This window comes from Pelodiscus sinensis, chromosome 2, assembly GCF_049634645.1.
Source record: "Pelodiscus sinensis isolate JC-2024 chromosome 2, ASM4963464v1, whole genome shotgun sequence".
Classification (NCBI taxonomy): domain Eukaryota; kingdom Metazoa; phylum Chordata; order Testudines; family Trionychidae; genus Pelodiscus; species Pelodiscus sinensis.
In genome coordinates, this window is record NC_134712.1 from 219,466,819 (window position 1) to 219,491,282 (window position 24,464).

Consider the following 24,464-nt stretch of genomic DNA (forward strand, 5'->3'; position numbering starts at 1 on the left):
TGTTTCCAAGAAACCTTTTGGCCAGATACCAAAATGTGTACACTTATGTGAATAAGCTGGCACATTTGACATTCTAATTCAGCAATCTTTTCTTTCACAGTTAAAATTCTGATTGTCCTGCAGGGTGAATTTAACTGCATAATGCCGTAATGTTCATTCCTTACCTTCCCGACAGGTGGAATGTGAGCTACTACCAATTTTCCTGGAATACTGAAATTGTTTTCTCACGATATAGCTAAGGGATAGAACTTAAAAGTAGAAACTGAGCTGGTTTCTGGTTTCTGCTGCAGGCTTGACTCTGTTAGCTCCCTAATATCTATAGAGATTTCATTGGCTTGAAAATACAACACATGATCCTTCTGTAATGCTAACATTCTCCCAAGAACCTGCACTAAATTGTCACAACTTTGTTTATCACCTGCATTTCCATGGGAAAAGACTTTGCTCTCAGTAAAGAGTAATTCACTTTCAAAAGCAAAGTTTGTTCTGTGAATTCCTATTTCAGAATGCCACATGTGACAGGATATTTCCTCATTTAGAGCCCAGGGCTTTCTTCTCATCTATCAGCCTTTCAAAACATAGTAGGATCTACCACCCAGCACTTTACAAAAGGAATTTTGACAGCACGTAATTGTAATTCATCACTTAGTGGAAAGGAAGAAAGGAATGAAACATTTGCCATGATTCCCTCCACGTGGCTTATTGTCCTCTTTCTCCTGCACAGTGCTTTGCAGCTGCTGGGTAAGTTCCCTTTGTGGGTCTCCTCTAAAGAGTAAATATTAACGGTCTTCACTTTGTTGTTAGGCATTTTGATACTCTTTGGTGTAGAGTCTATCTACTCTTTCTTTGTTATTAACCTACAGCTTGCAGGGAAAGTTGCAGATCCACACAGGATGCAGGGAAGGCACAGAGCTTAGTGCAGGGGTGGGGAATTTAATGTCCAGGGGCCAGATGCAGCCCACAATTTGCATGGATCTGGCTCCTTAGACTTGAGGCTCCTCCTCAGCGTTGGGAGGTTGCACTCCGCCCCCCTGTGGGGCTGAAGCACACAAAATCCACTAGCTTGGTCCCACCTGGGCTCTGGTGTGAGAGGGAAATGTCAGGAGTGTTTTTTCTTCTTTTCAGCTGGGAGCCGCATTTGTGAGGGTTCATTTTTTTGCTTCTCATTGTGTGCAGCCCCCAGCTGATTTTTTCTGTGAGTCCAGCAGCTCCTGACCCAAAAAAGGTTTCCCACCCCTGGCATAGTAAGATAGCAGTAACATGTACAGAGAGAGAGAGGACAGGAATTTTAATCCTGAATGTCCAACAACCAGATTATTGATTGTTATGCAAATCACTTTCCCTGTCTTCCCTTGCCATTAAACCTCTAGTGCAGTGATCACCCATAGTACAATTGCTTTGTGGAGCCATTTTTTTCATGGAAGCAGTTATCTAGGTCTCTTTACCCTCTTTGAGGAAGAGACTAAGGGTATGTCTACACCACAGAGTTTTGTTGGAAAAGGAGCCATTTTTCTGACAAAACTTGAAGAACATCCACACTGCAATCATGTTCTTCCACAAGAAAATTGAAAGAACAGAGGGTTTTTTCTGGCATTCTACGAGGAAGAAGCCTTTTTGCGAAAGAGCTTTTTCAGAAAGAGGCATGTGTGGACGGGGAAGAGGGAGTTCTTTCGCAAGAAGAGGAAATAGGAAAAAGCACAGGTGCCCTGGTGACCATCCCGTCCATAACAATCACAGCTTACATGCAAGAGAGTATCTATTCGCTCTGGACGCTCACTTTTCAATGCACTTTTGCAGTATGGACGAAAGAAGCCTACAGTTTAGACATAGCCTACGAGAGCAAGGAGTTGCTCCCTTTTTCTGCCCTGCAACATTAGGCTGGGTTCTCATTTCTGATCTGGTCAATGTGTTTACAGATGAAAGAATAAATGTAGATAATAAAGGGAACATCGACACTGCAATCAGAGATGTGAATTCAGCTTAGGGAGGAAGACAGTGGATGATGGGTGAAATGAGACTGAATGAGGAGCCGGTGGAGAGTGGGACTGGTAGGGCAAGGAAATAGGTAACTTCAGCCAGTTGAAGGAGAAAGGAAGTGCAGGAGGGAATACAGCTCTAACAAAGAGCCGGGATGCATAGAGGATAACTGGGATAGGCTGGCTAACAGCCTGGGATAAGAAGCCAAAGAAGAGGAGGACAATTAGAAAGGACAAGGAGACTGGGGAAGGAGACTGGCTTGGGGAGCCAGCAGGAACAGGGAGCATGGATGAGGATACGTGACTGGAGACTGGCAAGAGATGGGGGATACATCAGAGGGTAGTGGAGGGAACTGGGAAGAGCTGGATAAAGAAATCTGGAGCTTGGGGTTGCCATCTTCCCACCTGGATGGACCAGACATGATTGGCATCCAGTCAGGAAAGTTGGCAACCGTAAGCCTGATGGGGGAGAATTGGACTGGGAGAAACTGGTAGAGAGTGTCTGGAGAGAGAGAACAGGACTTTTACAGCAAGGAGACTAGAACTGGGACCAGTAGGCCTAAGGAGTGGGGGACTGGGCCAGTTAAATGAGGAGAATGGGACTGAATCTAGGCATCAGCATTAGGACATGAGATTCAGGGTTCACGCTGGGGGGCAAAAGACTCTGTGCCCTCTAGAGCACACGCACCTTCAGCGCCTGAAATGGAACTCAAGATCCTTCAACCTGACTGTTTCTCCATTATCAGAGGCAATTGCCTGTGGGCATTGGTGAGCATGAGTGACAGAATCTGCCTAAAAAATGATAGCTCATCTGAAAGTTCAGCCTTCCCCTTTCACCTCTGTTTAAGATTATCTTAGATTTTGTGAGCAAAAAAATGCATTTAAAATATCCACCCTCCCTTACAAAAAATATAAAAAATTTAGAAGGCTATAAAAATATACACTAATAGAATTCAACTCCTGTGATTTTAGTGTTGCCTTTGCTTTAGAATTGATGGGATTTTACATTTGATATCATACTCTGGGAGACTCTAACAGATTTTATATGTTTCTTCCCTTTCCAGGTGACACAGAAAAACTTTGGATTACAGATTCTTTGACAGGTTTCCACTATCAGGTTAACTCCCAGCCACTTGTAACATGGCATCACGCAAGGAAAAGCTGCCAAGAACAGAATGCAGAATTGTTAAGTATCACAGAGATTCAGGAGCAAACATACCTGAGAGGTAAAGTAACAAAATAATCAAGAATAAAAACTCAAGGTGAAATCTTGGCTGCCTTAAAGTTAATGGAAAAACTTGCATTGATGTCAGTGGGGTTTCACTCCCTGTGATCCTTCATTTTTTGTGTCTGATTTAAGTATATCTCAATGGTCTGAAGAACTTTTCCAGTGAGGCAGCAGCATTACATTTCATTTGAAAAGAATGAACTCCCCATTAGCCTGCAACACAGGAAGAGTGACCATAACCCTTTTGGTAAGCATAGGCTATAACATTGGCTATAACAGTTGGCTATAATAGTTGGTGCTATCTTGCATTCCAGAAAAAACAAGAAATGACATTCTGGTTAGATTTTGCATCAGGTCCTGGTGGGAAGGTTGTCTCCACATCCTATGCTTCCTCCAATTCCTGTGCAGGGGTAGCTATTGTCTGATCCACAGGAATTTCCTGTAATCTTTAGGATCCAAAGATTTACTGTAATCTTTAGAACCTATGAAGGTAATTATCCTAACATGGGTGCATTTTCCATGCTTAAACTTCCAATAACACTAATAGAGTTAATGTTTTAAGCTCCTTGAAGAATAGTTATAAAGCCCATGAAAAAAAGCCTTAATTAATCCCTCCCTTTTGGAACTGGACCAAAAGAGTAGAGATGATTCTTTAATGTACTGTGTTTGTAACTTTTTTGCTTGGTTTAAACCATAGACACTCTCACAGGATCATTTTGGAACAGTTCTTACCCTAATAAAGAAGCTTTGGTCATCTTGATCTCATCAACCTTAACCAAGTACTGAAATGAAAAGTTAATTTATTGTTTTTGTTAGCCAGAAATCTCAGTAACCTTGACACAGATATGCTCACGTATATAGTCTGTTCCAATTTTCATCTATATAGTTTAATAATGGAAAAAGTGGTATTTTTATTGACTGGTTCTGTCTGAAGAAATTTAAGTTTCCTATTTTTACTACTTTTTGGTTCAGAGTTTCATTTAATTTCTTTTTTAATTTAGAGATCACTAAAAATATTGATTCTGCTCTTTGGATTGGACTTAACAGTTTGAATCTCAACAGTGGATGGCAGTGGATTGGTAGCAGTCCTCTCCGATATTTGAACTGGGCTCCAGGTAAGTAAATCTATTCATAATAATCAAAATTGATCTTCTGCTAGTGAAAAGTGATATAGCTCCATTGAAATCACTGATTTACACAAATTGATGGTTGGGCCCCATCATTTTTAACAGTAAAATTCTCAGGTGCACATTATATATTTCAACGCCACTATTTTTTATCATTTTAAGCATAGAATTTGTCCATAGAAAATGAATATTATTTGGAGTTAATAATCACCATATAGACCTGATCCTAATTTTTCCTTAAAAATGTAACCCCAAAATGAACAAAAATATAAATCAAAGTTTCCAAGACCAGCAAAATATTTAGGAAATAAATTCATTGTATCTTCTTCACACCTTCTAAATACTATCCATCATTAGAGTCAAGCTGATAATTTATGAAAAGTTTTCAATAAATTTTATTTAGAAAGAAGGGGGCTACTGCATCCTTTCTAGCTTATGCCAGTGTAACTGGAATAATGCAGTAGAAATCAAGCTCTTTGGCGCTTACTAGTCCATTACATGTTTTCTATTTTTTATTTCTAGGGACAATTGCATGAAAACACAATTGTAGCTTATGTGTTCATTTGCTTTTTATCCTTTTCCTTGATTAAATCCATAGTCCAATACTTGTGCTGAGGGATGACTCGGGGCGAGGGGGTTCCAAGCTGCTTCCACGAAAGAAGCTTGCCCATGTGAGCTTCCAAAATAAGAAGCCGCTCGCAATAGATTGTTCAGATGTTTCAAATATGGTCGGTCATGTGAACTGCTAGGCTTCTTCTCAATGGGACTGGACTATACCCATGGGCTCTGCTGGGCTCATTGAGGTTGGGTCCTTCTTGATTAAAGAACAAGAAAAATTAGCAGATCTATCTCCCAAACGCCTCTCACTTGTGGCACCAAAATAAGACAACATTCATAACAGCTTGTGGGGAGAGAGAAGGGTAAATCCACACTTTCTTATATGTCCAATGAAGTCATTAACAATGTTCATTTAAATGATCATTACCGGGTATCTGCAATAACGCCTCACAGAAACAAATGGGGCAGTTGTTACCATTCAGAGCTATTGCTCCAGGCTTTCAGCAGACTCATCTCTCCAGTTTAGGCCAGATCTACACTAAAATTAGGTTAATACAAGCCACAATGAGTTGGTTGTGCATTTGTCTACATTTAAATTTGTGTCCTCCTAATGTAAGTGTCCTGTTATGGCAAGACAAGTACACCATCTCCTAGATGCATCTGAGGAAGTGGGTTTTTGCCCACGAAAGCTTATGCTCCAACACTTCAGTTAGTCTATAAGGTGCTACAGGACTCCTCGCCGCTTTTGCATCTCCTAGAGTGGCATTTGAGCCATGATCAATGTACTGAGATCAACACAGCATGAGTGTGGACATTGCATTTCTTATGTTAATCCTAATATAGTCCTCCAGCAGCTGTCCCACAATGCCCAACACTGAGTGCTTTGGTCACAACTGTGAACACCACTGCTCAGGAGCCATTTTACTGATTGTCCAGCTTGGTGGCCACACCTACCAGCTCCTACTGTTTTGTGTAACTGCCCAGCTGACTATGCCAGCCATATACCCTAGTCATGCTCCAGCTTGTAGTAGACAGGAGATGTTGGATCCCCTGGGCCTCTAGGGAGAAAAGAGGCTGCACAAGCACAGCTATAGACTAGCCATAGAAATGTGGACATCTATGAATACATTGCATGGGAGATGCAGAAGAAGAGGAATGCCAGGAGAAAGCAAAGGACTTGCATCAGGCATATCAGAAGACCATGAAGGCCAACATTTGATCCACTGCCAAGCCACAGACCTGCCACTTTGCCAAAGTGCTGCACGCCATACTTGGCAGAGAACACACCAGCACCCCACGTACTGCCACCAACATTGCCAAGGAGCCCAAGCCATTGGGCTTTGAGGAGAACAGTGTGGAGAAGGAGGAGGAAGAGGAGCAGAGGTTCCAGCGATGCTCTTCACAGAACCTTTTTGAGACTCCACTCCAGTCAGTCCCAGCAGCTGAGCACAGGCAAGCCTGGTGCTGAGGAAAGAATTCAGGGTAAGTATGTAATTGTATTTCTCTTGCAATGGTGTCCTGATGGCAACTCCAACTTAATTGGACACAGCTATTGACTTTTTTCTTCGTTGACTTACACTAGAAGAGGTAGCAATACCACAAAGAGGGTACATCTAGACTACCCCTCTCTGTCAACAGAGAGATGTAGATTAGGTATGTCGAAATTGCTAATGAAGCGGGGATTTAAATATCCCGTGCTTCATTAGCATAAGCATGGCCGCCGCTTTTTTCAAAATGGAGCTTTTTTGAAAAAAAACCCGGCAGTCTAGATGCTGATCTTTTGGAAAATAAACCCTTTTTTGAAAGATGCGCCACAAAATGGACCAGTACAAATTGGCATCTTAAGATAATAAAGAGGATACAAGCCCCCAGGGGTATAAAGATGGGTCCAGCGGCACATTTACTCTGAGTGTCAATCTACTATCTATCTGCTGGTCGGGATTGGTGTTTGACCTCCCGAGGTTCCAAGGGGACACCCACCTTGTATTCGTCTTTCCTAGGAATTGAGGGACCAGCCCTGGCCTGACACGCTGGAGTCAAGAGGCACAGAAGGGGGTAAAAATTGTACCTGGATGTGGTCCTTTGTCTTAAGTGTACACATAGGCCGTGTCCAGACTCAGGGTTTTTTTCGGGAAAAGTAGCCTTTTCCCGAAAAAACTTCCCCTGCATCCAGACTCAAGCCGCGTTCTTTCGAAATTATTTCGAAAGAACGCGGCTTTTCTTTCGATGGCGGTAAACCTCAATTTACAAGGAAGAACGCCTTCTTTCGAAAGTTCCTCTTTCAAAAGAAGGCGTTCTTCAATGTAAAGAGGCCGTCTTCGAAAGAGAGCATCCAGACTCGCTGGGTGCTCTCTTTCGAAAAAGCGGATTTTTCTTTCGAAAGATCCGCCTGCAGTCTAGACGCGATCTTTTGAAAGAGGCTCTTTCGAAAGATGCTTTCGAAAGAGCCTCTTTCGAAAGAAGCCTGCAGTCTAGACATAGCCATGGACTTAGAGCTCTTTAAAGATTAAGCTGTCACTTGGTACCATTGTTTCTATTTTCTATCTTTATTTCTTTGTAACTATTTTTTTTAAATCTATATTTGCTAGCCGTTAAGAAATAGAGTAATAGCCATTGTAACCATAAGATCTGTATTTGCTAGCAGTTAAGAAAGAGAGCAATAGCCATTGTAACCATATGCTTTTATAAGTCTTTTTAATAAACCTATAACTGTTTAAGTTTTTAACCTGACTCCTTCAGTTGCTGTAACAGAACCAAGCACAATTTAAAAGAACTTCAGCCGGTCATAAGGGACAGGTATAGGAAGAGCTTGGGCGTTTGGATTTGTGTCACTCCCAGGTGACAGATCCGTTGGGGCATCTCTCAGTCTTTCCTAGACTGCCTGCTGTGAAGGAATCTTGTATTCTAGCAGCTAAAATCTGAGATGTAATAAGTTTTTTCTATAGGCCCAGGGCATCTGTCAGGACGGGATCCCGGTCCTAGCAGTAAAGTCACGGACATTAAACCTCTTTTCAGCACACACACACACACACACACTGCCCTGACCGTCGGCTGACTGCCACTTCCTGTGGAGGATGGATGCAGAGGGAGCACACTTAAAGCAAGGGCCCGTGAAGTGCATGTGGATTGCACGCAGCATTGTGAGAGCCGTGCAATTCCCTCTGCATCTAATTGAAGCACTGCTCAGTCGGCACACCCCACAACTTCTAGTTATGCAAGCACAGTTAGCAAAACTACCCTATCCTGGGACACCATCTTGATATGACAATCTTGCAGCCCACTGAGATGGAGGGCCAGTCATGAGGCCTACTCACTAGCCTAGGTTGCCCCTTACTGCCCTATATTCATAATGTCATGAAAACAAGCAATTCCTGCCTCATTTCTTTCACTCCTTGTGGCTGAATTCACTATGGCAGGAGCTGTGAGTGGTGCCATGCACAAGACTCACAGCTTAAATATCTTTAAATATTTAAAAATATTTAAACAAAATATTTATATCTTGTTTAAAACTTTGGGGGAGCCAGGGAAGGAGTTCTGAATCTTAACTTTCACTTTCAGTTGTAACTATACAGACAATGGTGTCTCTGTGTGTTTTATCTTCAGCTTATTGCTATTGGGGGGTTCCCCTTTCAAACCTGCAGAATGCCAGAGCCAGATTAGGAAAAAGAAGAGGATTCAGGAAGGCGTACGTCTTCAGTGAGATTCTGAAAGAGAAGACTGCATAGGGGGTGGGCAACTGCTCGAGATCCTGGAAATTCAAAAGGGCACAAGGTCCCTGGCTGCCATCACTGCTACTTTGGCAGTAGCAGCAGTCAAGTCCCTGGGCCCTTTACATTTTGATCAAAGCACCATGGTGCATTCTGAACAGTTCTGATGGCTGCCTTAAGGAGGGAGGGCACGGTGTGCTCTGGATGGAGCTGAGGCCTGGCTGGCCCACCCCTTCCAGGAGCATGGAGTTGGCCTAGCAGCGCCAGCAGCCTTTCTGAGCCCCAGAGCAAGGCAGGTGGGAAAGGCCTGCTCCTCACTCCCAGACGGAGCGAAAGGAGTGGGGATGGAGGCAGCTGGCCCTCAGCACTGCCTAGACTTCAACATGTACCCTCCAGCCCTTAGTGCTACCCAGAGCATGCTGCACAGTGGTCTGGCAGCAAGTTAAAGACTCAGGAGCTCCAATCCCTGTTATATCACTGGGCCCCTGGACAGTTGCTTCCTTTTTCCCTCCAGTGGCAGTCCTGGCTGCCTTCCATCACTTTGCCCAGGGACCTGGCAAGTCTTTGTTCTCCCCTCCTCCCCCCTGCCCGCTCCTGGTGCTGCATCAGACAGGGAACAAGGCGCCTGGGGCAGACAGGAGAAAGGCTCAGAAGCTGGAAAGGGAGATGCACCAGAACTGGGACTTCTCTGGCAGCAAACACAGATGTGGCAGATTCTTGTGAACATGTAGATTCAGCAATTTTAGACTTGCCTCCTTTTGCAAGAGGTGAGAGAAATGCATTATAGCACACCTCTACAAATCCCTCAGCATTCCCTGTGGCATCAGGGACCACATCCCTAACCCTGTTCCTCCACCCAAGGGGACAACCACAGCTCCCATAGCCTGATCTGTGAAAGCCATTCCAGCTCTGTGTAGGTAAATGGTCATGAATGTTTTTTCTTTTTAGGCTCTTTTCCATTATTTTTTAAATTTTTAATGTATTTGCTTTTAAATTGCACAGAAATTCCTTTGTATTGGTTTTATTTCTTAATAAAATTCTATTATTTGGAAAATAATGAATTTTTATTAGTCCCTAAGGGTATGTCTACACTACAAACTTAGTTCGAACTAACAGTCGTTAGTTCGAACTAACTTTCAAAGGCGCTACACTAGCGCTCCGTTAATTCAAATGTAATTCGAACTAACGGAGCGCTTAGTTCGAACTAGGTAATCCTCATTCCACGAGGATTAAGCCTAGTTCGAACTTACTAGTTCGAATTAAGAGCTGTGTAGACCCTTAATTCGAACTAGTGGGAGGCTAGCCCTCCCCAGGTTTCCCTGGTGGCCACTCTGGCCAACACCAGGGAAACTCGTGTGCCCCCCTCCCGGCCCCGGACCCCTTAAAGGGGCACGGGCTGGCTACAGTGCCCGTGCCAGGTGCAAGCCTGCCAGCACCCAGCCAGCAGACCCTGCACCTGGCACGGATCGAGCCACCCACCTGATGCCCCCCAGCCCTCCCCCTCTTCCCGGGACCAGGCTGGCGGCTTCCGGGAGCTTGCCCGAGACCGCAAGAGTCGGGCACCCGCCTGGGCTAGTGCAGACATCGTGGACCTTGTCCATGATCTCCGCACTAGGCACAGGAAGGTGGCCATCTAGGGCAGGAGAGCTGCCAGCCTGGCCACCCAGGAGCAGGTGTGCATGAAAATCAAGGTGGTCCAGTGAGACCCCCGATCCTGAGCCCTGAGCTTACAATGGCCGTCCTGGGTCAGACCAAAGGTCCATCTAGCCCAGTAGCCTGTCTGCCGACAGTGGCCAACCCTAGGGACCCTGGAGGGGATGGACCGAAGACAGTGACCAAGCCATTTCATAGAATCATAGAATAATAGGACTGGAAGGGACCTCGAGAGGTCATCGAGTCCAGCCCCCCGCCCTCAAGGCAGGATCAAGCTCCGTCTACACCATCCCTACACCATGTCTCATGCCATCCATCTCCAGCCTTCCACAAACCTTAGGCAGGGACACCACTCCTACCCCCTGGATAATAGCACTCCATGGACCCAACCTCCATGACTTGATCTCACGTCCCTTTAAACTCTGTTCTAGTTGTAGCCTTCACAGCCTCCTGCAGCAAGGAGTTCCACAGGTTGACTCTTTGCTTTGTGAAGAACAACTTTCTGTTACTAGTTTGAAGCCTGCTACCCATTCCTTTCCTTTGGTGTCCTCTAGTCCTTCTTTATGGGAACTAATGAAGAACTTTTCTGTATGCACCCTCTCCACCCAACTCCTGCTTTTAGAGACCTCTATCCTGTCCCCCCTCCGTCTCCTCTTTTCTAAGCTGAAAAGTCCCAGTCTCTTTAGCCTCTCTTCATATGGGACCTGTTCCCAACCCCTGATCATTTTAGTTGCCCTCCCCTCTCCCAGCCTCTCTCTACCCCTCTCCCACCTCCTTTTCCCAGTCTCCCCCAGTTTTGTTCAATAAAGACAGATTCAATATTTGAACACAATTGTCCTTTATTTTGTACATCAAGAAGAGGGGCTAGGGAAGGGTAAGTGGAAGGAGGTGAGGGAGAAATGGGGTACGAGCCCCCGATGGGGAGGACTGGGCTGGCTCTGCGGGCTTCTGGGGGTGGAAGCTCTCCTGCAGCCCCCCAATTGCTCCCTCTCCTCAGATGGCAGCCTGCGGCAAGTGCAGCCGGTCTGATGGCCGAGTGCTGTGATGTGCCCAGTGTGGGTAGTCCAGGCAGTCCAAGCCAGGACTGCTTTGCAAGCGGGGCACCCCTGAGAACTGTCTGTCCGGGGTGGGGGTCGGGACCCTTTAAGCGCAGCCCTCGGCTAGCCTGAGACAGCATCTCCATGCTCTAAGTCCTCCTCTGATGCCCTGCCGGCACTGCTTCCAGCCATCCTTAACCCCGGTTCAGGGTCCACTTAATGTGGACATGCTAGTTCGAATTAGCAAAACGCTAATTCAAACTAGTTTTTTAGTCTGGATCCGTTAGTTCAAATTAGCTTAGTTTGAATTAACTAATTCGAACTAAGTTAGTTCGAATTAACATTGTAGTGTAGACATACCCTAACATATGCGGCAGAGTACTTAGTTCTAAGGGCACCTGCTTACTTGTTGCTGTACAGTGACACAACTCATCGGATTAGTGACAACCACATTGTAACAGTCAGAAATGTATAGCAAGCAGAACAAAATTAATAAGTGCATTAAGAGTGTTACAGATATGCAGCAAACAACACATAGTTCCTAAGAGATCCCAGAACAGCATGGCTAGGGACAGTACCGTATACTACATTGTATGACTCTGGCTCACTGTTAAAGTGCTTTTTCAAAGCTACCCTGAGGCATATAGCTCTATTTTGTTATTTTCTAATAGCCCTTGTGTTTGGCTATTTAAATTAATCAAACAGCTGCTCCACTTCTATCTTCTACCCAGGTGGCAGCTTTTCCTAGTTGGCTTCACAGATATTATGCAGGACATACCAGGCAGCTATAATCACGGAGATGTTTTTTCATTCAGTTTGAAAAAACAATGGGATTTCCTCTTCCAACTACCAAAAATGTACTCTATCATTCTGTACCTGCAGAGCCAGTAGGTAAATATTTCCTAGCCTGGCTGGTGTATAGCTTCATGAGCCAAGAAAACAAGGATTACTTAGGTGTTCCCAGGATCAGTACTGGCATTTCAACATTGTCAAGGGTTATTTGCCAGCCTGGAAAGAAAGTCCCTGCTTGTAGTTTTCTCAACAGTCCATATTTTTAGTGATGTGAGCATCATGCACCTTTTCCCATGGCCGGATTAAGAGGTGGGGCTAGCCAGGCAGTTGCCTGGAGTGCCAACCTATGGGGGGTGCCTGATTGAAGTTGTAAGGGAGGCTGCGTGCCCAGAGGCGGGGTCATGCATGCGCCAGCCGCACGCTGCCCGGGGCGCAACTATGTCTCAGTCCAGCACTGACTGTTCTAGCCAGTCAACCCTGATGTCAGCTGAGCTTTCCTGGTGATTCACTAATGCTTGCTTAACCCTAGAAAATAGCTCTTTCTGTTGATGTACTCTGTGGCAAGGTGGGCTGGTGGCAAAACAAGGATAGAAGTGTCATCTGTTGCTCCACCAAGGTTCGGGAACCCCACTGCTGCAATCCTATCAACCACATCCTATACATTGCTGAAAGTCACAGTCCTGTGTAGTAGAAGATGATGAATGGTCTTGTAACCTTGCATGACAATGGCCCCTGCAGTAGATTTTCCAACTGCATAGTGCTTTCTCTTTGACCTGTAGCCATCCGTCACTGCAAGTTTCCACAGTGAAATTACCATTCACTTCTCAACTGTGAATGCAGTTCTCATGTTGGTGTCCTTTGCTGAATGGCTGGGGTGAGCTTGGCACACAGCCAGGCAGGAATGTGGTCTTGTACATCCAAAAGCTCTTCAGCCATGGCTTATCTCAAGCCTGCACTATGATGCAATCCCATCAGTCGGTACTCATTTCTCAGGTCCAGAAGCAGCACTCCACCATCTACAGCTGCTCTGTGAATGCCACCATCAATTGGCAATTGGTTCCTCCCCTATATTCTACAGCTGACTATCCTCCAAAAAAGCATCATGTTTGCTGCTGATTCAATGGTTCTGCAAATACTGGGGGATCGTGCATGCTGGACTTGCAAAGCTTATGACAATAGTGCAGAGTTGCACGTGCTTTGTGCTTCTGTCAGAGATGGTGGACAGCAAGGAACATCTCATGGGTCTGTGGGATTTTTCAAACAGATGCAAAAGTGTTGACTAAAGGATTAGAAAACTTGCTTTATATTGATACACTCAAGAAGCTCACTCCATTCAGCTTTACTAAGAGAAGGGTAAGATTACCATCTCTATGTATCTACAAGAGGAACAAATATTAATAAAAAGCTCTTTAGCAGAAAAAGTTACTTCGTAATCCCATGGCTGGAAGATGGAGCTAGACAAATTCAGACTGGAAATAAGGAGTAACGGTTTAATGATGAGAATAATTAACCACTGGAGCTGTTTAGAAAGGGTGATGGTAGATTATCACAAAACAGTTTCTAAATCAAGATTGGCTGTTTTTCTAAGAGATCTGCCCTAGAAATCACTTCGGGGAAGTCTATGGCATGTGTTATACCAGAAGTCAGGCTAGATGGTCACAATGGTCCCTAGTGGCCTTGGAATCTATTCATTTTTCCCAGTTTGAATAATCTGTGCAACTGATTGCAACTGATAATCTGTGTCTAGTAAATTTAACAATCATAAAGGCAAGAGAGATCACGATAAATTGTTTCCGCTGGTGACATGATTTTGCACGATTACATGGAGACTCTATTTCATTTGTTTGTTCAAGGAAGCCCCTTTCCAGTCCCAGGTAAACTCTGTGCAGTGCTGAATCCCAGAAGAGCTTCTACATGGGAAAATCAGGCATGTAATGAGAAACATGGCTACATTTGTAAAAGGGAAAATTCCACTTTGGAGTCCCTCAGTATACCCTCAGGTAAGTTTGTCAGTTTAAGATCAGGTCATTTTATGTAAAAATTGCAGTCAGCAAAGATGTGCAAAGGATAAAAATGATATATGTTTTGATAGCTATGAAATTACAGACATTGTTTTTTAGCCAAAAGCAATACTTTTCAAACACCTGTGAGTGTATATACGTGCCTTTGTGCTCAAGCAGGAAGACACATACGATTTTCTATATTGCTTGGTATAAAAGGGCATTATTCTATCCTTATATTAAGTGCCCAGTGAAGAAGTCCATTATTTCATTCATCTAAAGCAGTGTGGCTACATATTACATAACTAAAAGCCATACTAAGAAGGTGACAGGAGCCAGAGACCTAACTGGCATAAATCATAATTATTTAATTTCATTGTCCTAATTTGCAGATTCAGTCTGTGATGACCACAGCATGCAGTGCTTCATAATCATTTGAACAGGATCAGTAGTTTTAATTATCCACATTTCTGTATTAAAGAGCAGCCATGGGCTACATTGTACATTTCCTTGAAGTACATTTGGACTTGATAGATTGGACTTGGTGTCTCTGTTCAAATCTGGCTATTTTACAATATTTAGATGTTTAATTTATAAGGAACCATATTTAACTGATATTCAAGTTTAACATATTTAATATTGATCATATTTCAATTTTACTAGAATGTTCTTGAATTTCTAACCTCAAATTCCACCTATATTCAGCTAAATTGCCTGTATTTTATACACAACAGAAAATGCTGCCAGTCTTATTTACTTTGTTCTCCTTTACATTGCTTAAAATCATTTTATTTTAATTTTAGATCATGCTCAGTCTATTATATGCCCTAAGGGCTGGTTGCCATACACAGGTCACTGTTATATGATTCATAGAGAGCCCAAGTTATGGAAGGAAGCTTTGAAATCATGTAAGATGCAAGATGGAAATTTGGCGAGTATACATAGTATTCCAGAGCACAGCTTTATAGTTTCTCAGCTTGGCTACAGTAAGTATTTCTACAGGCAACTGTTTTGTCCACAGTATTGAGAATGAACAGTACTGCTAAAATATATAGTCAAAGACCAGATCAGACTTTATAGGTACTTTTTACATAGACACAGAAGAATATTTTTGTTTAGTTAATAAGCAAAAATGGTGTAGAGTAGGAAAGGAAAAATCCTTTATCCCCTTATGTGTGCCAACCTACTTTCTTCAGTGCATAAGGGGTGTGAATTTTGTGTCTCCATCTCTAGTCCCATGCATTGCAGCATGACTGGTTCTTCAGTGACCAAGGTCTTCTCAATTACACCTCAATCCAGCAAAATATTAGCTTTAAACACTGCAGGAGTCCCATTAAAACTAATTCATGCTTAAAGTTGAGTATGTACGTAAATATATTGCCCTGGTGAAGCAGCAATTAGGATAAACAGACAACTTTGCCAATTCGTACAAAAAATGGACTATTGTGGTTAGTGTCAGCGTAAGCTATTTTAGTCTGTCTCTCTCTCTCCCTCTCTGTCTGTCTGTCTGAGAAACTACCAAGGTTGCCCTTCCATTTGTTTCATGAATCTGCAGGAGCTGGTCATGACAGAAATATTTCCAAAGAGTTTCTGGCCTGTTAACATTTTGCAAATGTATTTTTGCTTGTGGAGCCTAATGAGGAACATATATTTTTTTCTGAAGAGAAGTAGGAAAGGTGAACAACTTCACTGAATATGTGAAAGACCAACCACTAGCACCACCAGTGCTGGATTATGGGAAAGCACGGGGGTAGCTGGCCTGGTCCTGTAGTTTTTCAGTCAAGGGCAGCCCTCTATTGTTGAGAGGAATGCTATTGCTCAATTCCAGCATCTCTAAGGCTAGAAGGGTATGTCTACACTACAAAGTTAATTCAAACTAACAGCCGTTAGTTCGAATTAACTTTCATAGGCCCTACACATACAAACCACTAATTTGAACTTAATTCGAACTAGTGGGAATCTAGCCCTTCCCAGCTTTCCCTGGTGGCCACTCTGGGCACCACGAAGGAAACTCTTCTGCCCCCCTCCTGGCCCCGGAGCCCTTAAAGGGGCACGGTCTGGCTACGGTGCCCATGCCAAGTGCAAGCCTGCCAGCACCCAGCCAGCAGACCCTGCACTGCACGGCACGAGCCAGCCATCCGCTGCCACCCAGCCCTCCGCCTCTTCCCAGGACAAGGCTGGCGGCTCCCAGGAGCCTGCCCAGGGCCACAAGAGGCGGGCACCCGCCTGGTCTAGTGCGGAGATCGTGGACCTCATCCAGGTTTGGAGGGAAGTCTCCAATGTCCACGATCTCCGCACTAGGCACAGGAAAGTGGCCGTCTAGGGCAGAATAGCTACCAGCCTGGCCACCCAGGAGCAGGTCTGCATGAAAATCAAGGTGGTCCAGTGAGACCCCCGACCCTGAGCCCTGAGCTTAGAACAGAAAAACATAAGAACGGCCGTACTGGGTCAGACCAAAGGTCCATCTAGTCCAGTAGCCTGTCTGCCGACAGCGGCCCACACTAGGTACCCTGGAAGGGATGGACCGAAGACAATGACCAAGCCATTTGTCTCGTGCCATCCATCTCCAGCCTTCCACAAACAGAGGCCAGGGACACAATTTCTACCCCCTGGCTAATAGCACTCCATGGACCCAACCTCCATGAATTTATGTAATTTCTCTTTAAACTCTGTTATAGTTCTAGCCTCCACAGCCTCCTGCAACAAGGAGTTCCACAGGTTGACTATTTGCTTTGTGAAGAAGAACTTTCTGTTATTAGTTTGAAGCCTGCTACCCATTCATTTCATTTGGTGTCCTCTAGTCCTTCTATTATGGGAACTAATGAAGAACTTTTCTTTATGCACCCTCTCCACACCACTCATGCTTTTATAGACCTCTATCCTATCCCCCTTCAGTCTCCTCTTTTCTAAGCTGAAAAGTCCCAGTCTCTCTAGCCTCTCTTCATATGGAACCTGTTCCAAACCCCTGATAATTTTAGTTGCCCTTTTCTGAATATTTTCCAAGGCCAAAATATCTTTTCTGGGGTGAGGAGATCACATCTGTACACAGTACTGAAGATATGGCGTACCATAGTTTGATACTTCCCCTCCTCCTTCTTCCCCTGGCTTCCCCCTTCCAGCTCCCTCCTCCCAGGTTTCCTCCTCCCCTCTCCCACCCTCTCTCTTCCCCTCTCACACCTCCTTTTCCCAGTCTCCCTGAGTTTTGTTCAATAAAGAGAGTTTCTATTTTTGAACACACTTGTCCTTTATTTTGTACATCAGGAAGGGGGGCTAGGGAGGGGTAAGTGGAAGGAGGTGAGGGAGGAATGGGATACAATGGGGAGGACTGGGGTGGCTCTGCGGGCTCCTCGGGGTGGAAGCCTCCCGATCGATCACCCCCCTCAGATGGCTGCCTGCGGCAAGTGCAGCCGGGCTGATGGCCAAGTGCTGTGATGTGCCGAGTGTGGGCACTCAGAGCATTCCAAGACAGGACTGCTTTGCTTTCCCTCATCAAGGTAGACAAGCAAGCAGGGAACCCCTGAGAACTGTCTGTCCGGGGTGGGGGTCGGGTCCCTTTAAGCACAGCCCTCAGCTAGCCTGAGACAGCAGCTCCATGCTCTAAGTCCTAATCTGATGCCCTGCCGGCATTGCTTCCGGCCAGCCTTAACCTCAGTGCAGGGTCCACTCAATGTGGACATGCTAGTTCGAATTAGCAAAATGCTAATTCGAACTAGTTTTTCGGTCTAAATGCACTAGTTCGAATTAGCTTAGTTCGAATTATCTAATTAAATTAAGTTAGTTCGAATTAGTGCTGTAGTGTAGACATACCCCTACTGACAGAGAAGAGAGTCTGGGGAAAAAACACCATATTCCTGCCTTTATTTTATTGCTTTACATTATCAATAACGTTTGTCAAAAATTGTTTGTATCCATCTTCTGCCATCTGCAAAAATTTAAATGCAAGATTTTTGAAGAAAGTCTAAGATTTAGTCATGTTAAAATGTAGGTCAGGTTACCTCTCACAGCAGAGAGGGAAATGAAAGAACAACCTGGATTTTCGCTAAAGTAGAAAGACAGCGCTCTGGGTATTATAACTCAACTTTCATGATGGCAACCTCACTCCAGGCATGAAAATACACAGTTACTGTACAAACATCATTAACACACCAACCATTTTTACCTTAGAGCCAACTGAAGAGCTGTGGATTGGACTGAATGCCCTTAAGATTCAACTGTATTTTGAATGGAGTGATGGGACACCTGTGACATATATCAAATGGCTACGCAATCAACCCAGCTATACAAAGAGGCAAGAAGACTGTGTTGTTATGAAGGGACAGGTAAAATAATCCAAATATTTTTCATAGAGCTATAGGCTGGAAAGCAGGAAGAGACCACTGTAGTCATCTAATCTGATTGTCCTGTATAACACAGCCATAGAACTTCTCCCAAATCATTCTAGACAAACATCCAATCTTGATATTAAAATGTCAGTAATGGAGAATCCAGGACAACCATTGGTAAACTGTTTCAAGGCTTTATTAACTCTCACTGTTAAGAATTTATGCCTCACAATGATGCTTTTCAGTACATAATTCAGGGTCAAACTGCCATTCGTTATCAGCCTGATTCTGAAATGCACACCCAATGAAATGTACACAAAACCACTTGAAATTTCACATCCCAGATTTCATCCTAAAATAAATGTTCATATTAGTTTGGGGCCAATCAGACAGGGCATTCAGAAGATGTATGAGATCAAAAGTGAAAACATAATGTTTTTCTAAAGTCTCCTAAAGATCTTGAACTGGAAATTCTAAATTTGTTTTGTTGTCATGGTCATAGCAAGAAATGGAGCCTTTTGGAGGCTCATGGTGCTTTATTCAATTCTACATGTGTACTGCATACTTGGTTTTCTAATCCACCAGACCATACTCTAGGGAAATGACAGCTTCTGAGATTATTCCCCATCTGTAAACCTGAGATATCTATATACCCGCTTAAGGCTGTGGACATTTTAAAGTCTACAGTGCTTCTGACTGCCTGATTGTGCTACCTTAAATATTTTTTAATATGGGATAGGATTATTTTATTTTGCTTTGTATGTATAATTTCCTAGGTTTAAAAAAACCCCAGACTCAAAAGATATACATTTTAGGCTATGGAGTATAATGGATTCTGCCTTCCAACCAGAATGGGTTGGAACCACTAGTTCTAGAGCACAGGCCACAGTCAGTTGAGCGTATCAAACAACTGGTAGCAGTAACAGGCTCTTATTCTTTATGTGAAGAAGACACACGAGAGGGATGAGACCCACACTTTGTTACCTGGGGTGAATAGCCATTTGCTAACAGCAGAGGAATGTTGAAACTGTGATTCCTGGAGGATTCTGCAAGGGAGTGTTCTCTACCAGTTACAAATCCCTATTGCTCAATCTCTGTGTGCCAATCAGTCCCTGCAGCCCCTCTCTGGAGCATGCCAAGTCCAAATGGAGAAAATAGATGCCAAATACTAATGAGTCTGTATTAATCATGTGAGTACTTACAGTTTTCTAAAGCTTAACACTTTGCCAAATTTGATAAGCTTTCGTAATGATAGCAAATGGCACATACCAGGGCATCGGCTGACAAATTACAAGTCCCTGCTTGGCAACTCTTGTGATTTTATCACAAGCATTGTTACACTCAATGTTTTTCTTAAAGCCCCAAATTCTGGTATTAAAAGGGTATATTAAAATAGTAGCTTTTGTATGGAAACACCCCCGTCCTCCCCGACCACCACCACCACTGTTATGATTCTGGCTCTCCTGGTTTCAGAGAAAAATTGATAGTACGAAGAGAGTGGACCATACTGGAAGCCAAAAGGCCAATAAAAGGGGCACAACATTTTTGGTGATTTTTTAAAAAACTCATGATTTTTAAACCACTCTCATAATTTGGGGTGCCTCATTCATGATTAATGAGCATTTCGGATTGGCAGTACTCCACAGCATGAAGCCTTTGGATTAAAAGACCATATGAATTGTTTTAATATTGACAAAATAACATCCTTTTTCCCCCTAATCCTATTGTGAGAAACAGCTGAACTTTTTTTCCTGAAACTTGAAAAAAAATCAGCTTGAGGCAAACACTTATCAGGGAAATACTGAAGAACACAGAAATGAAGTAGTTTACCTAGTGTGCCCTGTGGTTTGTGAATTAAATATGGACCATCAAATCTCCATTTTAATCCTGGTTCTGACACTGGCTCGCTGAATAACATTGTGGGATGAATTGAGCTTCTGGGTTCAGCATCTGTAAAAGGCCTCAAGTAGGTGCTGAGGAAGTGGGTTTTGCCTAGGAAAGCTTATGATCCTATAACTGTAACGGAGCCCCAAATCCTCTCATCTTTCTCTCTTGCTCAGGGTTCCACTTACTCTTCTTGCTTTAGCCTGAGTAGCTCTTCTGAGGGAGGGTATGTCTACACTACAAAGTTAGTTCGAACTAACAGACGTTAGGTCGAACTAACTTTCCTAGGCGCCACACTAGCGCTCCGCTAGTTCGAATTTGAATCGAACTAGCGGAGCGCTTAGTTCGAACTAGGTAAACCTCATTTTACGAGGACTAACACCTAGTTCGAACTAGCTAGTTCGAACTAAGGGCTGTGTAGCCCTTTAGTTCGAACTAGTGGGAGGCTAGCCCTCCCCAGGTTTCCCTGGTGGCCACTCTGGCCAACACCAGGGAAACTCGTCTGCCCCCCTCCCGGCCCCGGACCCCTTAAAGGGGCACGGGCTGGCTACGGTGCCTGTGCCAGGTGCAAGCCTGCCAGCACCCAGCTAGCAGACCCTGCACCTGGCATGGCACAGAGCCACCCACCCGATGCCCCCCAGCCCACCCCCTCTTGCCGGGACCAGGCTGGCGGCTCCCGGGAGCTTGCCCTGGACCGCAAGAGGCAGGCACCTTCCTGGGCTAGTGCGCACATCGTGGACCTCGTCCACGATCTCCGCACTAGGCACAGGAAAGTGGCCGGCTAGGGCAGGAGAGCTGCCAGCCTGGCCACCCAGGAGCAGGTGTGCATGAAAATCAAGGGGGTCCACTGAGACCCCCGACCCTGAGCCCTGAGCTTACAATGGCCGTCCTGGGTCAGACCAAAGGTCCATCTAGCCCAGTAGCCTGTCTGCTGACAGCGGCCAACCCTAGGGACCCTGGAGGGGATGGACTGAAGACAGTGACCAAGCCATTTGTCTCGTGCCATCCCTCTCCAGCCTTCCACAAACTTTGGGCAGGGACACCACTCCTACCCCCTGGCTAATACCACTCCATGGACCCAACCTCCATGACTTGATCTCACTTCCCTTTAAACTCTGTTCTAGTTGTAGCCTTCACAGCCTCCTGCAGCAAGGAGTTCCGCAGGTTAACTATTTGCTTTGTCAAGAAGAACAACTTTCTCTTACTAGTTTCAAGCCTGCTACCCATTCCTTTCCTTTGGTGTCCTCTAGTCCTTCTTTATGGGAACTCAGGAAGAACTTTTCTGTATGCACCCTCTCCACCCAACCCCTGCTTTTAGAGACCTCTATCCTGTCCCCCCTCCGTCTCCTCTTTTCTAAGCTGAACAGTCCCAGTCTCTGTAGCCTTTCTTCATCTGGGACCTGTTCCCAACCCCTGATCATGTTAGTTGCCCTCCCTTCTCCCAGCCTTTCTCTTCCCCTCTCCCACCTCCTTTTCCCAGTCTCCCCCAGTTTTTTTCAATAAAGACAGAGTCAATGTTGGAAGAAACGTTATCTTTATTTTGTACATCAATAAGAAGGGGGGCTAGGGAAGGGTAAGTGGAAGGAGGTGAGGGAGGAATGAGGTACGAGCCCCCGATGGGGAGGACTGGGCTGGCTCTGCGGGCTTCTGGGGGTGGAAGCTCTCCTGCAGCCCCCCAATTGCCCCCTCTCCCCAGATGGCAGCCTGCGGCAAGTGCAGCCAGGCTGATGGCCGAGTGGTGTGATGTGCCCAGTGTGGGTACTCCGGGCACTCCAAGCCAGAACTTCTTTGCAAGCGGGGCACCCCTTAGAACTGTGTGTCCGGGGTGGGGGTCGGGACCCTTTAAGCGCAGCCCTTGGCTAGCCTGAGACAGCATCTCCATGCTCTAAGTCCTCCTCTGATGCCCTGCCGGCACTGCTTCTGGCCATCCTTAAGCCCTGTTCAGAGTCCACTCAATGTGGACTTGCTAGTTTGAATTAGCAAAATGCTAATTCGAACTAGTTTTTAGTTCTAGACGCGTTAGTTCGAATTAGCTTAGTTCGAATTAACTAATTCAAACTAAGTTAGTTCGAACTAGCGCTGTAGTGTAGACGTACCCAGAGAGGTTTGTTTGCTTGCTTGCTTGCTTGCTAGCTAAAAATATTTTACCCTCCCTCTCTCTTTAAAATATTTGAGCCTGCTTACAAAATTTTAAAATACATATATATAATAAAATCGAAGACCCCGATGGGGAGCATAAAACTTGCTAAGACACCTTTAGAGGAGGGACACACACACACAACCTGAAGCAACAATAAAAGCACGGGTAAAAAGGGTGGCTTTAGCCTGGCATTGAAACTATATCAGCGTTAGTGCCAGGCAAATGTTCTTGGGGAGAGAATTCCATAGCCTAGGAGCAAAGGCAGAGTAAACCGTGCTCCACATAGATGTTAGCCTTATCTCTATAAGTGGAGGAACACAGAGCAGAGCCTCCCCAGATTACCTTAATTTCTGGGCAGGTTCATACAGGAGGAGATGACCATTCAAATACCCATGTCTCAACCCTTTTAGGGGTTTATAGGTCATTACCAGGACCTTGAATTGTGCCTGGAAACATACCAGAAGCCAGTTCAGCTGCCGGTGCACTGGCATAATGTGCTCCAAATAGCAAGTGTTGGTTAAAACTCAAGCCACCACATTCTGAACCAGTTGTAATTTCTAAAGACTTCAAAGGCAGCCCCATGTAGAATGCATTGCAATAGTCCAATTGCGATGTGATAAGAGCATGAATCACCATAACCAGATGATTCTTACTCAGAAGATGTGGCAGAGGCTGAGGAGGGAGCTATGGCTTCACCTACATCTTGTTTCTTTCAGCTTTCTCATTCGTGCTAGTTTAATTCGTGTAGCTTGATAAAAAAAATGCAAGATAATAAAGCACCCCAAACACTACAAATAAATACAAAAGTCATTTCAAGTGGACTATTTTTCAGAAAAGATCAAATGGTTGCCAGTTCTTAGGTCTCCTTCATAAACATACCAAAAGAAAATTAATCCAATTAATTACCAAACAATGTAATAAATGGTTAAAATGTAACATCTAACATCAACATTCATACAGATTATAATTTCTTTTCAGTGTGTTTTTCACTTGCTCTCTCACATAATTCGCCAGCTTGCAACAAGTCTCCTGCTCATGAGTATGACATAGTTATACTCATTGGGGCACCTGCAAGGCCGCATTACTCTAGTCCAACTCATTTCACTGGAGTTACAGTAGCATAGAACTGGAGCAATGCTGTGATGAATCTGGTGCATCACTTTTTGATGTGATCTACATTTATCAACCGATTCATGCAACAAACTTATTCATAAATGATCTGGAGAAAGGGGTAAGCAGTGAGGTAGTAAAGTTTGCAGATGATACCAAACTGTTTAGGATAGTCGAGACAGAAGCAGACTGTGAGGGACTCCAAGAAGATCTCACCAAACTGAATGATTGGGCAACAAAATGGCAAATGAAATTTAATGTGGATAAGTGTAAAGTAATGCACATCGGGAAAAATAACCCCAACTATACGTACAGTATGATGGGGGCTAATTTGGCTACGACAAATCAGGAAAGAGATCTTGGCGTTTTCGTGGACAGTTCTCTGAAAACTTCCACACAGTGTGCAGCGGCGGTCAAAAAGGCAAATAGGATGCTAGGAATTATTAGGAAAGGGATAGAAAATAAGACCCAGACCATCTTACTGCCCCTGTATAAAACTATGGTACGCCCACATCTTGAATACTGTGTACAGATGTGGTCTCTTCACCTCAAAAAAGATATTTTGGCCTTGGAAAGGGTTCAGAAAAGGGCAACTAAAATTATTAGGGGTTTGGAACGGGTCCCATATGAGGAGAGGCTAAAGAGACTGGGACTTTTCAGTTTAGAAAAGAGGAGACTGAAGGGGGATAGAATAGAGGTCTATAAAAGCATGAGTGATGTGGAGAGGGTGCATAAAGAAAAGTTCTTCATTAGTTCCCATAATAGAAGGACTAGAGGACACCAAATGAAATGAATGGGTAGCAGGCTTCAAACTAATAACAGAAAGTTCTTCTTCACAAAGCAAATAGTCAACCTGTGGAACTCCTTGTTGCAGGAGGCTGTGGAGGCTAGAACTATAACAGAGTTTAAAGAGAAATTACATAAATTCAT

At 44.4% G+C, this 24,464-nt stretch overlaps 1 protein-coding gene across 1 annotated transcript in view; it reads left to right on the top strand.

The window, feature by feature from the left end:
• Positions 1–460: 460 nt before the first annotated feature.
• The window catches only part of LOC102445414 (macrophage mannose receptor 1-like), a 69,360-nt gene continuing 45,356 nt past the window's right edge, over positions 461–24,464 (top strand). The window contains exons 1-6 of the mRNA XM_006119500.4: positions 461–741; positions 3,041–3,202; positions 4,206–4,319; positions 13,932–14,078; positions 14,882–15,064; positions 18,243–18,397. Of these exons, the coding sequence (XP_006119562.2) occupies positions 681–741; positions 3,041–3,202; positions 4,206–4,319; positions 13,932–14,078; positions 14,882–15,064; positions 18,243–18,397 (822 nt within the window). The 5' untranslated portion in view covers positions 461–680. The remainder of the gene's footprint in view (positions 742–3,040; positions 3,203–4,205; positions 4,320–13,931; positions 14,079–14,881; positions 15,065–18,242; positions 18,398–24,464) is intronic.